This window comes from Eurosta solidaginis, chromosome 1, assembly GCF_040869045.1.
Source record: "Eurosta solidaginis isolate ZX-2024a chromosome 1, ASM4086904v1, whole genome shotgun sequence".
NCBI lineage: Eukaryota > Metazoa > Arthropoda > Insecta > Diptera > Tephritidae > Eurosta > Eurosta solidaginis.
The window spans coordinates 5,526,644-5,542,931 of NC_090319.1; the positions used below are offsets into that span (position 1 = coordinate 5,526,644).

The 16,288-nt window shown below is 38.1% G+C and overlaps 1 protein-coding gene across 2 annotated transcripts in view; it reads left to right on the top strand.

Moving 5' to 3' along the window:
• Positions 1-16,288, top strand: part of Mst89B — a 43,276-nt gene that overhangs the window by 18,631 nt on the left and 8,357 nt on the right. For both annotated transcript variants that reach the window (XM_067778157.1, XM_067778165.1), the window contains exon 3: positions 9,663-10,000. In XM_067778157.1, the coding sequence (XP_067634258.1) occupies positions 9,663-10,000 (338 nt within the window). The remainder of the gene's footprint in view (positions 1-9,662; positions 10,001-16,288) is intronic.

The following is a 16,288-nucleotide window of genomic DNA, read 5'->3' on the forward strand; positions in this document are numbered from 1 at the left end:
GGATTTTATCCGTGTCAACGGATATCCGTATGGATATCCGGATATTCGAATATGCGGATAGTCCCAGCCCTAATCCATAGTCCTCTCTTTTTAATTATAGAAGTAACTTTGTTAGTCTAAGGTTGTAAGATCTACACATAATCTTCGACACTTTACTGCCCCGTGCTGGAACCCACACCTTTCCCGCTTCGTCGATCATATACACCTCCCGCCTTCTCTTAATCTCGACCAATCTAATTCGGACGTCTACGGAGCAAGCTTCAAAGGATGCGCCCTTTTTAGCTTGTTCATTCCCATCTATTCCCATATGCCATGGGATCCAATATAGATGTATGCTTCTCCCTGTCCCGACTCTTTCCAGGGACTGCTTACACTCTAACATGCATTTAGATGCTGTTCTATGAGAGATTATTGTCTTAAATGATGCTTGACTGTCAATATAAAAGTTAACACGGGTGCAGCTTAAGCAATTCTCTTCCAGGGTTTCTAATGCTTTGGTTACGGCTAATATTTCCGATAGAGAATCAGGTAGTCTGTTCGTCTTGTGATTGATGACGCTATACTACTGTGGCCGTATGGTCGGCGCTTAAGCTGCCCGAGGCACCGAGCCTGGTTGCAGTTGTTAACGCTATGTTCGTTGCTACCAGGTGGAATGTGCACAATGGCATACAGTCCAGCCGTCGGGGTTGTTTTCAGGGCGCCCGTAATGCTAAGCATTGATAGTCTGCATACCCCCCCTAATTTTTATACTCAGCTGAGCAGAGCTCACATAGTACATTAATTTTGTTCGCGTAACGGTAATCCGTAACGGTATGAATTAATCGAGATAAATATAGACTTCTATATATCAAAATGATCTGGGCGAAAAAAGAAATTCATTTAGCCATGTCGTCCGTCTGTAAACACGATAACTTGAATAAATTTTGAGGAATCATAGTGAAATTTGGTATGTAAGTTCCTGGGCACTCATATCAGATCGCTATTTAAAATGAACGAAATCGGACTATTACCACGTCCACTTTTTCGATATCGAAAATTTCGAAAAGCCGAAAAAGTACGATAATTCATTATCAAAGACGGATAAAGCGATGAAATTTGGTATGTGGGTTGACCTTATGGCGTAGAATAGAAAATTAGTATTTTGGACAATGGGCGTGGCACCGGCCACTTTTAAAAGAAGGTAATTTAACAGTTTTGCAAGCTGTAATTTGGCAGTCGCTGAAGATATCATGATGAAATTTGGCAGGAACGTTACTCCTATTACTATATGAGTGCTAAATAAAAATTAGCAAAATCGGATGACGAACAGGCCCACTTTTGAAAAAAAATTTTAAAAGTCAAATTTTAACAAAAAATTTTATATTTACAGTATATATGTAAGTAAATTATGTCAACATTTAACTCCAGTAATGATATGGTGCAACAAAATTCAAAAATAAAAGAAAATATTAAAATGGGCGTGGTTCCGGCCTTTTTCATTTAATTTGTCTAGAATAATTTTAATGCCATAAGTCGAACAAAAAATTACCAACCCTTGTGAAATTTGGTAGGGGCATAGATTCTATGACGATAACTGTGTTCTGTTAAAATGGGCGAAATCGGTTGAAGCCACTCACAGTTTTTATACACAGTCGACCGTATGTCCTTCCTCTTGGCCGTTAACACGATAACTAGAGGAAAAATCGATATATCTATACTACAATAAGTTCACATACTTATCTGAGCTCACGTTATCTTGGTATTAAAAATTGTCGAAATCCGACTATGACCACGGCCACATTTTCGATATCGAAAATTTCGAAAAATTAAAAAATGCCATAATTCTGAACCAAATAGGAAAAAAGGGATGAAACATGGTGATTGAATTGGTTTTTAGTCGTAAAATATAACTTTGGAAAAAACTTTGTAAAATGGGTGTGACACCTACCATATTATTCATATTCATATTCATATTTATTGAGTCAATGGCAGAAACCTTACTGACTAGATATACAAGTATGCAAATTAACTTAAAACTAAGTAACTAAAATTAATTAATTTAAGGATGAGATAAATTTTGTCGATAGTAAGACTCAATCCGTAACTTAAACAAAGGACTGGGCATTGCAAAGTCAAGATTTAGCATTCTGGAAATTTTATTAAACTCTTCGAGACCTCTTGTGAGAGGGGCAAAGCTAAGGTAATTGGTTCTCAGAACTTCACCGTAGAATATATTATGAGAGCGTAGAGATCTACTAGGAACTAGAAAATTTAACTGCTCCAACAGAGCTGAGCAATCAATAGTACCAGAGATAATATCGTAAATAAACATTAAATGTTGTACTGAGCGTCTGACATGCAGTGGCATAACATTTATAAGCATGCACCTGTTTATATAAGGTGGTAGGGGATTAACAAAATGAAGGGGTAGGAGGGCGAATCGAATGAATTTACGTTGACCCCTTTCAATTCTAGTAGAGTATGTGCTGTAAATGGGATTCCATATGATAGAGGCGTACTCTAATTTAGATCGCACTAATGAATTATACAATATACTCCTAGTGTATGGGTCCTTAAAATCCATCGCATAACGCCGTAAAAAAGCTAGATTAGCATACGCTTTTGGTATAAGATAGTTAACATGGTTAACGAAAGTGAACGAAGAGTCGAAAATGACACCAAGATCACGAAATTCTTTGACCGAGGAGAGATATGTATTAGCGATATAGTATGTTGACGTAAGCGCACTTGTAGATCTAGAAAACGTGATATGCCAACATTTACTACTGTTAAGTCTCAGATGATTATTAAAAGCCCACACATTAAGAGCATCCAAATCTCTCTGTAGGAGCAATGCATCAGATACAGTGGTGATACGCCTAAACAGTTTTAAATCATCAGCATAAAGTAAATAATTTGAATGCTTTAAATATAAGCCGACGTCATTAATGAAGATAACAAATAAGATTGGACCGAGAATACTACCTTGTGGCACCCCAGAGGTTGCCAAGAACTCATACGACCTCATATTCTCGATTTCAACAAATAAAATTCGGTTTGTCAGGTATGACTTTAACCATGACAGAAAAGCTGATTGGAAACCAATGTACTCAAGTTTCTGAGAAGTATCTTGTGGGACACTGTATCAAACGCCTTAGAGAAATCTGTATATATAGTATCAACTTGATACCCATCCTTAAAAGCAGAAACACAGTATTGCGAAAAAACAGCTAAGTTTGTCACTGTTGAACGACACGCAACAAACCCATGCTGACATGGATCGATTATTCCTTTAACAGCAAAAGCCAGCTTCTCCTTTACTACTTTCTCAAACAGTTTTGAACAGGTTGATAGTTTAGAGATTGGCCTGTAGTTTGCTACCTCGCTCTTATTTCCAGACTTGAAGATTGGAGTAATAGAAGCCAATTTCCATCGATCAATGAAAACGCCAGTGGACAATGACACATTAAAGATATGGCACAACGGCACGCATAGCGAACTACTACATTTTTTAACCAAACAAGTAAGGAAGGTTAAGTTCGGGTGTAACCGAACATTACATACTCAGTTGAGAGCTATGGTGACAACATAAGGGAAAATAACCATGTAGGAAAATGAACCGAGGGAAACCCTGGAATGTGTTTGTATGACATGTGTATCAAATGAAAGGCATTAAAGAGTATTTTATGAGGGAGTGCGCCATAGTTCTATAGGTGGACGCCGTTTCGAGATATCGTCATAAAGGTGGACCAGGGGTGACTCTAGAATGCGTTTGTACGATATGGGTATTAAATGAAAGGTGTTAATGAGTATTTTAAAAGGGAGTAATCCTTAGTTCCATAGGTGGACGCCGTTTCGAGATATCGCCATAAAGGTGGACCAGGGGTGACCCTAGAATTTGTTTGTACAATATGGGCATCAAACGAATGGTGTTAATGAGTATTTTAAAAGGGAGTGGGCCTTAGTTCTATAGGTGGACGCCGTTTCGAGATATCGCCATAAAGGTGGACCAGGGGTGACCCTAGAATTTGTTTGTACAATATGGGTATCAAAAGAAAGGTGTTAATGAGTATTTTAAAAGGGTGTGGGGCTTAGTTCTATAGGTGGACACCTTTTCGGAATATCGCCACAAAGGTGGACCAGGGGTGACTCTAGAATGTGTTTGTACGATATGGGTATCAAATTAAAGGTATTAATGAGGGTTTTAAAAGGGAGTGGTGGTTGTTGTATAGGTGGTCGCATTTTCGAGATATCGCCATAAAGGTGGACCAGGGGTGACCCTAGAATTTGTTTGTACAATATGGGTATCAAAAGAAAGGTGTTAATGAGTATTTTAAAAGGGTGTGGGGCTTAGTTCTATAGGTGGACGCCTTTTCGAGATATCGCCATAAAGGTGGACCAGGGGTGACTCTAGAATGAGTTCGTACGATATGGTAAAGGTATTAATGAGAGTTTTAAAAGGGAGTGGTGGTAGTTGTATATGTGAAGGCGTTTTCCAGATATCGACCAAAATGTGGACTAGGGTGACCCAGAACATTATCGGTGGGATACCGCTAATTTATTTATATATGTAATACCTGGCAAGATTTTAAGGGTGTTTTATTTCGCCCTGCAGAACTTTTTCATTTTCTTCTACTTAATATGGTAGGTGTCACAACCATTTTATAAAGTTTTTTCTAAAGTAATATTTCGCGTCAATAAAACAATCCAATTACCTTACCATGTTTCATCCCTTTTTTCGTATTTGGTATAGAATTATGGCATTTTTTTCATTTTTCGCAATTTTCGATATCGAAAAAGTGGGCGTGGTCATAGTCGGATTTCGTTCATTTTTCATACCAAGGTAAAGTGGGTTCAGATAAGTACGTGAACTGAGTTTAGTAAAGATATATCGATTTTTGCTCAAGTTATCGTGTTAACGGCTATGCGGAAGGACAGACGGACGACTGTGTATAAAAACTGGGCGTGGCATCAACCGATTTTGCCCATTTTCACAGAAAACAGTTAACGCCATAAAATCTATGCCCCTACCAAATTTCAAAAGGATTGGTTAATTTTTGTTCGATTTATGGCATTAAAAGTATCCTAGACAAATTAAATGAAAAAGGGCGGAGCCACGCCCATTTTTAAATTTTCTTTTATTTTTGTATTTTGTTGCACCATATCATTACTGGAGTTGAATCTTGACATAATTTACTTATATACTGTAAAGATATTAAATTTTTTGTTAAAATTTTACTTTAAAAAATTTTTTTTTTAAAAGTGGGCGTGGTCCTTCTCCGATTTTGCTAATTTTTATTAAGCGTACATACAGTAATAAGAGTAACGTTCCTGCCAAATTTCATCATGATATCTTCAACGACTGCCAAATTACAGCTTGCAAAAGTTTTAAATTACCTTCTTTAAAAAGTGGGCGGTGCCACGCCCATTGTCCAAAATTTTACTAATTTTATATTTTGCGTCATAAGTTCAACTCATCTACCAAGTTTCGTCGCTTTATCTGTATTTTGTAATGAATTATCGCACTTTTTCGATTTTTCGAAATTTTCGATATCGAAAAAGTGGGCGTGGTTATAGTCCGATATCGTTCATTTTAAATAGCGATCTGAGATGAGTGCTCAGGAACCTACATACCAAATTTCATCAAGATACCTCAAAATTTACTCAAGTTATCGTGTTAACGGACGGACGGACGGACGGACATGGCTCAATCAAATTTTTTTTCGATCCTGATTATTTTGATATATGGAAGTCTATATCTATCTCGATTCCTTTATATATGTACAACCAACCGTTATCCAATCAAACTTAATATACTCTGTGAGCTCTGCTCAACTGAGTATAAAAAGAAGACAGCCCATCAATATCTTTTTTTAAAGAAGATTGTAGCGACGAGATGCCAATAATAATATCTGATTCCGATACCAATAGTGAGCCAAAGTCCAAGGAATTAGCTGTATCAGAACCAACCCTAACATCCGAAATATTAGAGTCGACAACAAAATTAGATTTGAAAAAGTAGAAGAAAATGAAAATGTTCTGCAGAGCGAAATCAAAAGCCCTTGGAATCATGGCAGGAATACTGTTTGTGGTATTACATACATATATAAATAAATTAGCTGTACCCGACAGATGATATTCTGGATCAACCTGGTCCACATTTTGGTCGATATCTCGAAAACGCCTTCACATATACAACTAAGGGCCACTACCTTTTAAAAGCCTCATTAATACCTTTAATTTGATACCCATATCGTACAAACACATTATAGAGTCACCCCTGGTCCATCTTTATGGCGATATCTCGAAAAGGCGCCCACCTATATACCTAAGGCTCACTCCCTTTTAAAATACTCATGTAACACCTTTCATTTGATACCTATGTCATACAAACACATTCCAGGTTCATTTTCCTACTGGTGATTTTCCCTTATTCTCTCCAACTTAGCCTTCCTTACTTGTTTGAGGTTGGTTGTTGTTTGTGACGCTTTCCACCAAACAAGAACCCCATAGTATAGAATAGGGTTTACAATCGTTGTATATACCCAATGAGAAAGAGAAGGCGATAAACCCCACGTACACCCCAGCATTCTTTTATATGCATAAAGTGCGCTCGAGGCATTCTTTACCCTCTCCTCCATGTTAAGCTTCCACGACAGCTTACTGTCTAGGATGATTCCTAGATATTTTGTGCAAGGTTTCTCCGGTAGGGTCATCCCTCCTAACTTAGGCCTGGTCCAATTTGGGACCTTGTACCTTCTCGTAAACAAGACCATATTCGTCTTCTCAGCGTTAGCTGTCAATCCGACATTACGCCCGATCCATCAAAGAGCTAATCGTTGGAAGGTACTTTCCACTTATGACAATTGCAACGTCAACTGCGTAAGCCGTAAGTTTTATTGGTCCCTCATCGAATCGTCTGAGTAGTTGGTTGATTACAGCAGAGGTGATAGCACCCCCCCTGCGGCGTGCTCCTGCCCACAGATTTCGTGGCCTCATACAATCCCCATTGCGAGGTAATCTTCCTGCAATTTAACATGCAACAGATCGGTCTGGTTAAGGCTGCATGTACTTTAATGTGATTAAGACCATCCATGATCGCCCATTTAGAAACATTGTTGAACGCCCCGTCAATGTCTAAGACGACTCCTAGAGCATATTCCTTATATTCCAGGGAATTCTCTATGCTTATTACCACCCTATGCAGTGCGGTGTTTACCGACTTGACTTTGTACGCATGTTGTTTGCTTATCTTACCATAAATTCACATATACCAGGTACAGGGTTAGTCATTTTTCGGAAATGAACATTCTGCATTTTTTCAGCTAACTAATATGGTGGGAAACAAAATACGGTTTCTAAGGAATTGTTGATAATTATTTGATTTTTCAATATTTGTTTTCTTTTCTTTAACTTATTTTCTCAAGCCGACACAAATTTTAAATTCTTCCGCCGTGGTACGTTGAGGTGTTATATGTATATTTAAATGAGCAATTCGAAAATCTGCAAAAATTTATAATTTCAATGGAATGCTCGAATGTAGACTTTGTCATTGTACTTCTTAGCCAAATATTAAATAACCACCTAAAAACTTCCTCTGAAGGGATTTTTTGCATAGGCAAACGAACTTTTCCTAAATTTATTATATGACATTTTTTAATAATGAAGACAATTTCCATGCATAATATGTAGATGCTTTTTCTTTTTTTGTATAGAAAATTTATTATTTTGAGAAGAAATGCCTTTGGTGAAAAATCATTCCCATTTTGAAAAAAAAGAAATTTATTTGAGTGTATAACTGATATCTCAGATTTACAAAGCTTCGATGGCTTCGGGGGGCTTCCCCCACTTCGCCCTCCGTGGATTCGCCACTGGGGTTTTGATTTAATCCCCAATTTATCTGCGTGTTGATGGCGTTTAGCGCGGTGGTAGTGCTATGTAGCTTTCGAAAGCCATTCTGATGTTTGGCAAGACGCAAGTTTGCAGTTAAATAGGGAAGCAGAATGGCTTCAAGTGTCTTGGCCACTGGCGATAGGAGAGATATCGGACGATAAGATTCTCCTATGTTGGTTGGTTCCCTAGCCATTTTCCATGAAGGTGGGCAAGGACAGGTTGAAGGTAAGCGGTATTTAAATCCCTCTGCCACATTTTTTAAGCATCGGCAATGCTATGATGCTTTAAATAGTTTAGCATGAACGATGGCACCTTCATCCTCTTTGGTGGTGATGGTATTAGGGGTCGCGCTGTTTTTATGCTTGTGTTCGCGTCTGTTGGCCCGCCCGTACTGTCGGCGGAAAGCGTTCACGCATTTTTTTCGCATCCGATAGCATTTATCGCCAATGGCGATGGATATTTTGTTGTTGTGCTTACTCGGGTGCGATATGGACTTTACGGTAGACCATAACTTACCTGCAGAGAAGTTATAATTCTTAAAGTACTCCTTCCATTCCACCAACTTATGTGGCGGGATTTTCTGAATTCTTCCAGCGGAAAGCAAAGCGGCAGCAAAGCGATTGTCTGCATATGTTTTATAAGTCTTCCCACTTTCCTTTTTTGAAGTTGATGAAAGTTGAAGTTGATGGGTAGGTGGTTGGATGCCAATGTTACCATCGGCTGCCAGTTGATGCAATTAACAAGGTTTGCGCTCACGATCGAAATGTCTGGAGAACTATGAAAGCTTTCTAGCATACGTGTGGGGCTTTGACGATCCAGGACAGTGTCTCTACGGCCGATGTCGGGATAAAATGGATTATATTGCACTGAGTAGTGGGTGATAAATGCGAGTCCCCCTCGGTTTCCACTCTCGCGATCTTGTCTGTGGACGTTGTACCCAGGTCTGCAAAGCAAATCTTGCCGCAAGTTTAATCTCATGGACCATATTAATGCGGATGATGTGCCGCTTCATAAAAACAACTATCACCGTGATCTTCGTAGCTAACCCATTACAGTTTAACTGCAGTATTCTATAGTGCAACGGGAAAGACGTCGTCACTCTGGGGATAAGTGACGGGTGACTGCGCCTGGGTTGAGGGAGGCTAGGCTGCAAGTGCTGTTGTGGCCTTAGGACTGAGCGTTAGCTTCGGAGTACCCGGTTAAGTTGGGATTGCGGCCTGGCAACATGGCGCGATGAAACCTGTCGGGGGTTCCCAGAGCGTCTAGGAAAGTAGCACCATCCAAGAGGCAGATGTCGCAAGCATATATATTATGTGCTGGCAAACGCGCACAAGGTGGTGGGGACTAAGAGTCTGTTTCCCTGACCTACTCGTGTCGGAGAGGGGGCGAGAAGACGGAGGCAGAGGCTGATGCTTGGCATTGCTACCTACTTTGCTACAGAGATTGTAGTTATGGGCCGTCATCTCCGTAAGCACTTCGAAGAAATCCGGCATAAAAAAATCAGCATATAAAAAGGCCCACACAATCATCCTATACCGATAAATGCCCGGCAAACCCCGTTCTTAATGTCAACTACCCGCAGCTCGCAGACTTCCCAGGAAGCGTCACTCTGGCACAACCGCAGCACTGCTAAGACAACAACAACCGGTTTTGTTTTTATATTCATCGCTTTTTAATCAGTTTCAGACTTTTATTTGATTTTGATTTATTTCGCAAACCGCCAGAATTGATCCAGGACGAATACGTCTTGCAATGATCCCAAAAACTGATCGTTAACATATATTCTCTAGGGGAACTGGTACCAATGGAAACTGCTGAATCTAATGTGCCTTTCATAAATACACGACCTCAAATACATCAATTCAATGCGGGGTTAAATAAGCTAAACATGTGTATTTTACCGGAAATCATTACTCGCACATACAATGCAACGTTGTTACAAGAACAACAGCAGCAGCAACAACGGCAGCAACAACAGCAGCTACAACAAGCCGTACAAATGGCAATACCTGATTTACTGCAACATACACAACCGCAGATGATCCCAACTGTCGATTTTCCAGCTCAGGCGACATTACAACAACAATTGGACTGGGCAAGAGCTTGTGGTACAACACCAGCTGCAATGGTAATAATCGTTGTTATTAATGTGTTATTTGTTGGCGAGCGAAAAATAGCAAGAAAGAGTATCGACATATCTGTGGTCATAAGCGATAACCGCCTTAAGTCGCATGTACAAGTATAGGAGTTAAGCTGGAGTCATTGGTGCCGTATGTCGTATCGCTGTATCCGTATCCTTAACGTAATCAGCTGTTTATCGTTACGACGGTAAACCAAAACCCAATTGGTTGGCTACGATACGGTTACGACTTTAGCGGCACCAATAATCGATTGCATTGATTCTCATAAGGTTGGTTGAATCAGCTGTTAAAAGGTTACCGATACGGTTACCGATAAAGCACCAATGTCTCCAGCTTTAAGGAGAATTTACCTTAAAGCGGCATCTACCCACGAACGTACGTAGAAAAAACGTGTCAGCTAATGCGGCAGTTACCCACTGACGTGTGCCGTACGTACGGACGTTTGTCGTACGAAGCACGTTTGACCGAACTCTCAAGCCCGTAGGAATCAATGTGTGTCTGTGTATATGTACATAACATATTTGTGTGTGCATTGTTTACAGATAAGCACTGTTGCCATTGACCATTTTGCATGTATGCTTATGGAAACATCAACTTTTTCCAATTTCATTTTTGATATTGTAAAAGGCCGCAATAAATATTAAATAGGTACACTATGGCATTAAGGGCCGATTAATGGTGACTTATAACCATATAACCATGACCAGATAAAACAGCTGAACGAACCTACCTTATGGAAATCAATGTAATCGATTAATGGCACCATAACGCTAACGCCATAACCATACCATAGCCAACCAATTGGTTTTTGAGTTCTCGCCATATCCATAACCTAAAAATATTTGAGTTTGTGAATTTAATAACTTTTTGTAGATTTTATTCATTGTTTTGGACTCGTTATGACTAAGGGACTTATTTTTTGTAGAATATGTTTGCAATTGTTTGCGTTTTCTTCATTTTTATGAAATTTTCACGATTTTTAGGTTAATGCACCATTAATCGATCACATTGGAGATGGTTATGGATATGGGTATGGTTACGACTATGGCATTAGGGTTAAGGAGCCCTTTAAAGCGAACGCGACCATAGTTTAAATGAAATCCGCCTTTATGCTGGTGACCACAGATATCTTATTTGTTTATACGTCTTTAAAAATCTGTGAAACTATTCATCCGATCGCAATACACGAGTTCTATGTCATCTTTGGTTCTGTTTCAAGACTGATTTATTAATTCATGTTTGTACATTACATTGTACAGAATTCACAGAGTAGGTGTGATTACATTTAAGACGGCGGCTAGAAAGCGAAATGAAATACGAAATCTTTTCAAAAATCTAAAAAAAATTCTAACAAAGGAGGCAAGTGAAAAATTACTTCGGTATTAGCATAATGATACAAATAATATATAGTTTAAAAAACACGCAAATATGGTGCTGTTTTAGTATCTACAATCCACTTAGATATTTGATGTTGATAGCACCGTAGCACAGAAGTTCGTGTCTCCGCTATTAAGCACAACTCGTTTTGTAGCGAGTTATTTAACCACTTCAATAATTAATTGCTTTCTCATTTTGATGGATTTCATATTAACGGATACGACTCAATTACTTTCTTAGTTATTTTGAATAAAAAGGAGAAAAAATGAGCAGCATGCGTTGGAAATATTTTGATATGAAACATCAGCCTAGAAAAGAAGTTTTTAATACATACGTTTTTAGAGCTCCTGAAAATTGCTTTGGTGGAAGAATGCAGCCTTCCAAGTGTCTGTACGTTTGCTTAGAACATTGTGACAAAACATACACGTTTGTCAATTGCTTGCCCAAAGAAGGTCTTTATAACCCAACACCGCAGTTTCCAAAGAGTTTGGAATACTTAAACGTAATTTTTATGAAATTGAATGGTGGAACTACCTTCTTTTTTATACCATGATTAGAATAATAAATTCGCAAAAATGCTATAGCAAGCAGCTTAATATGGAAAATTAGTGAAAAGCTTACACATCAGGGCTGATTACATTCAGACCACAACCACAATACTAGATAACTTTGGACGCGGCAGCCACGAATATAAATAACGGCAAAGAGTTGCGAAAAATTTAGCAATATTTATTATGCTTAAAAAACGACCAAAAGAATGATTCCAGCTTTCATTATCTGTTGTTTTACTCTTATTTTAGTTTTTTTTTGACAAAATAAAAAGGAGGCCCATCACTGTCACAAAATATAATTAGGTTAAAACGGCATTCGTAATTGATTGTCGTTCTGCTCTGTTGCACCGAAAATAGCGACCGTCATAAAAACATGTGTAAAAATAATTTGACAGATGTCGCTTTGTAGCCGCCGTCGTGAATGTAATCAAGGCTGTTACCAGGGCGTGAGCATAGCACCTGCGGCCATACGACGAGTGAGAGCGTAACGACCACTTCGTCAAAATCAAGGACCAACTCATTTAGCATTGTGGATAATGGCCGAGCCCCAATGAAGTTTTTCATATAGATGCGTTTAACGCAATCTTATGCATGATAGTTACATCTCCACAATTGCACAAGATATTTCGTTTGCAAAGTGTGAAAGTGCTCACAGCCAAAACACCTGTCAAATTCGTTTTCTTATGCTTTGCTTGCCGCTAGTGTCGCTCGATCTGACGTTCTCCATAAAAATACGTGCAATCTACTTATCACGCATAAGATTGCGTTAAACACATATTATTGAAAAGCTGCTTATGAGACGGGGCCTTAAGAGAAGCTTTCCTATAATATAAATGATTTCTTATGGAAAATCGTAAAAGTTGTCACAGTGGCAGAAAGGTTACAAACTTATATAATAAATGAAAATAGAAATTTCCTAAAGACTGACTGCCGGAAACCACTGATTGGTAGTTTTTTAATATGATTTGAAACTTCTTACCCCCGGAACAGTACGATTTTGACATTAGTCCATCGATTTACAAGAACAAAGTATATGGAACTTTTATTTATGTTTGTAGGTATGTCACCGTGCTGCCACCTTGTGTGGTTCCGCCATGGTTTCCTCCAAAAGCATTGCCGCAATCATTGTAAGCCTTATACCGTTTTCACCTAGAAACTTAATCGAAACACAATTATATGTAATGAAATAATTATGTTACCCTTTTCATACAGGGCCTTTTGGTTCATTACCCTGCAAAAAACGCGAGTACTCCATAAATAATGTAAGGAATACTCATTTGGGAGTATAGGAGTGTTCCAAAACTATTCTGTATTCATACAATTCTGTATTGCTCCAATTAACATTGCGATGTCCTAGGAGAGGAGTAGGTGATCCCACTCTCGCTTTGTTTGTGAGTATTCCATAGAGTACATACGTGAGAGTACTTTCCAAAGTACTTTCACTGTTGTGCTCCATGGAGCACCCACAGAGGATCATATGCCAAAGTACTAAAGAGGAATTGTGTCGGAAAGAATTATCGGAGTGAATTTAATTTAAAATGAAAGTAAATGAAGAGGGGCAATACAACTTTTATATTTTTTACTACGAATATTCTTATGTTATTTAGCATTTGCGTGAATAAAGAAACTAATTTTTTTTTTTTTTTATAGTATGTATACATAAAACCAGTGCGCATTTTATCAGAGTTGCCATAGTAAAATTTTATTATCAGTTATTTGTATGCAATATTTTACTTTTGGCATCTCTGTTCGATCGTCATCGTGTCGTGATCACGGTCGTTAAAAACGAGCAATGATCGGCTGGTGGTGGTCCGCAAACGCATTGCAAAGGAGTATTGTTAGAGTACTCCAACATGAAGAAAATGGAACACGTAATCCAACAATTTTTGCAGGGTAAGCGAACATCTGTCAGCAGCCCAAAAAAATATTTCGTTTTTACAAAAAATAGTTAAAATGGAAAGCAGCCGTTTTCTTAACTATAAATACAAAATGCATGCGGAACTATCCATAGCTGTTGCACCTAACCAAATATGTGCCTATTTTCGAAAAAGCCATATTATTTTTTGCAGCAAATGCAGCGAAAATTAAGTTTTGTTTTTTCCCTGTTTTTCTATTTTTCGTAAATTATTGAAAATAATTTATTTTTGATTGTCATTTGTTACATTGACAATAAAATTCGAAGCACCAAGCGAAGCCGACTTGATTTATCACTCGATTAGGCATTCAATAAAGCAATAATGAGATAATTAAGAATTTGTATTTTGTATGGAAGATTGAGTTCAATTAGGGCTTTAATGTAGAAAACTTGACTAGTTATTTCATTAAGCCTCTGTGTGAAATTGGCATTAGTAAACAATGGAATAAACATAGCGCACGGCTGTCCCACAAATACTAAGATTACCTGAGAGAAATATTATGATGGGGGAAAAATAACTGATAAGACGACCTTTCCATAATTAACTCATCGTCCAACCATGTTTACGTTTGGGTGTTTACTTTTTTGGATATGTTATAAGTAATAAAATTTCAAATAAATGTGGGTTTTTTTTATTATTAGCAGTTTCTTTCTGGACTCACTTTTGTTCTGAGCTAAAAAATTCGAAAATGTTAATTTAAATTAATTTATGGCTTGGTTTCCTCCAAAAGCGGTGCCGCTATATTACGACCGTTAAAGAGCGGTTGGCGTAATCACCGTTTCTAGCGGCACCGCTTCGTTGGAAACCTCGAACCACGATCCGCAAAATTAAATTCTGCAATTTGTCTTGTTTTTCTTTAGGTGTTTGTAGTTTTTATGATGCAGATACAAAAAAAAAAAAAAAAAAAACGCGTTGAAAAAAATTAGAAAAAAAAATTAGTATTGTTGGGTTTTTTGCGATCAGTTCAATAATTTTTATTTTTTATGATTTGTAGGCAAGTCTGATCGAATTGTTAATTGCCCCTGAGGATGCTGGAATATTCAGCGAAACGTCGGGCGTAAGGTGAATTAATCGGTTTATTTGCACCAGCATAAATTAGATCAGACTAGCCTACAAATCATAAAAAATAAAAATATTGTTTATTGTTATGAATAATTTGAAGTATTTGACCAAATGTTCTCCGCTTTGAGTATAGCGGAGGGAAAAAACGGTGATGATCAATTTTTTACCGTCATGGCTGCCTTGCCGCTGTATTACGTTCTGGTCGCCCTCACCTTCAAATCACAAAAAATAAAAATATTGTTTATTGTTATGAATAATTTGAAGTATTTGACCAAATGTTCTCCGCTTTGAGTATAGCGGAGGGAAAAAAACGGTGATGATCAATTTTTTACCGTCATGGCTGCCTTGCCGCTGTATTACGTTCTGGTCGCCCTCACCGTCTTCTTAACCACCACATAATAACTTTAACATTGCAGCATTTTTGACTCTACCGCTATGTAGCGGCCGCTATAAAGCGGCAACGCTTTCGAGGAAACCGGGCTCTTAGCGAAATAGTGAAAAATTTAACCTGAATGTTTTATTTAAGTCAGCCACATATTTTTTTAACATTTTGTACTCCCCAGGATGCGGCACCTGTATATGTTTCGGAGGTATGATTTCTTAAGCGAGTGATCGCCACAATTTACATTCAAAAATATAGGTTACCCTTCGCAGCGAATACTACTTGATGTATAAAGGGACTTGGGAATCTTCCTAACTTAATCAAAAATTATATTTTCCAAATTTTTTTATAGAACTGTTTAATAAATACATGATCCTGCATGTTGTAATATTAACTTTCTTGCTGGGATGCCCATACGCTCGCTCCCACTAATACACTTATATTTAAATTTTTTTCGACCACTGCTATAAAGAGAACATTAGAGTAACATAGGGAGTGATGCGTTAGTGTTTTTGGGGTACTCCATATCTCCCCCACACCTAAAACATTACAAAAAAGTTATTAAAAATTGATTAGTTATGAAAAGCTATTTTTTTTTTTTGTTTTTGATGTCTACATTTACAGATTATGTAATTAATTAATTTTTAATTATTAGGGATTTTTGATTATGCGACCTGATTTTGTAATTGTTACATCTCTCGGTATAGCGGATGGTGATGCCGTCGTAGGTGCATTTGCTGCGTTGAAGATTGGGTTTTCCGATCTGATATTTCAGTTGTGACTCTTACTTCCCCAGGTTCATATGGTATCGGTTAGGGCTGTGAACTGCATCCGGATTTTTCAACTATCCGGATAAGCAAAAAATCCGGCTATCCGGATATCCGCATTCATAAATGGGAAATCCGGATATCCGCTGTTCGGCTATCCGGATAAGTAAACGGAAAATCCGGATATCCGTATGTCCGGATACTGGAATATAAAAGTTGA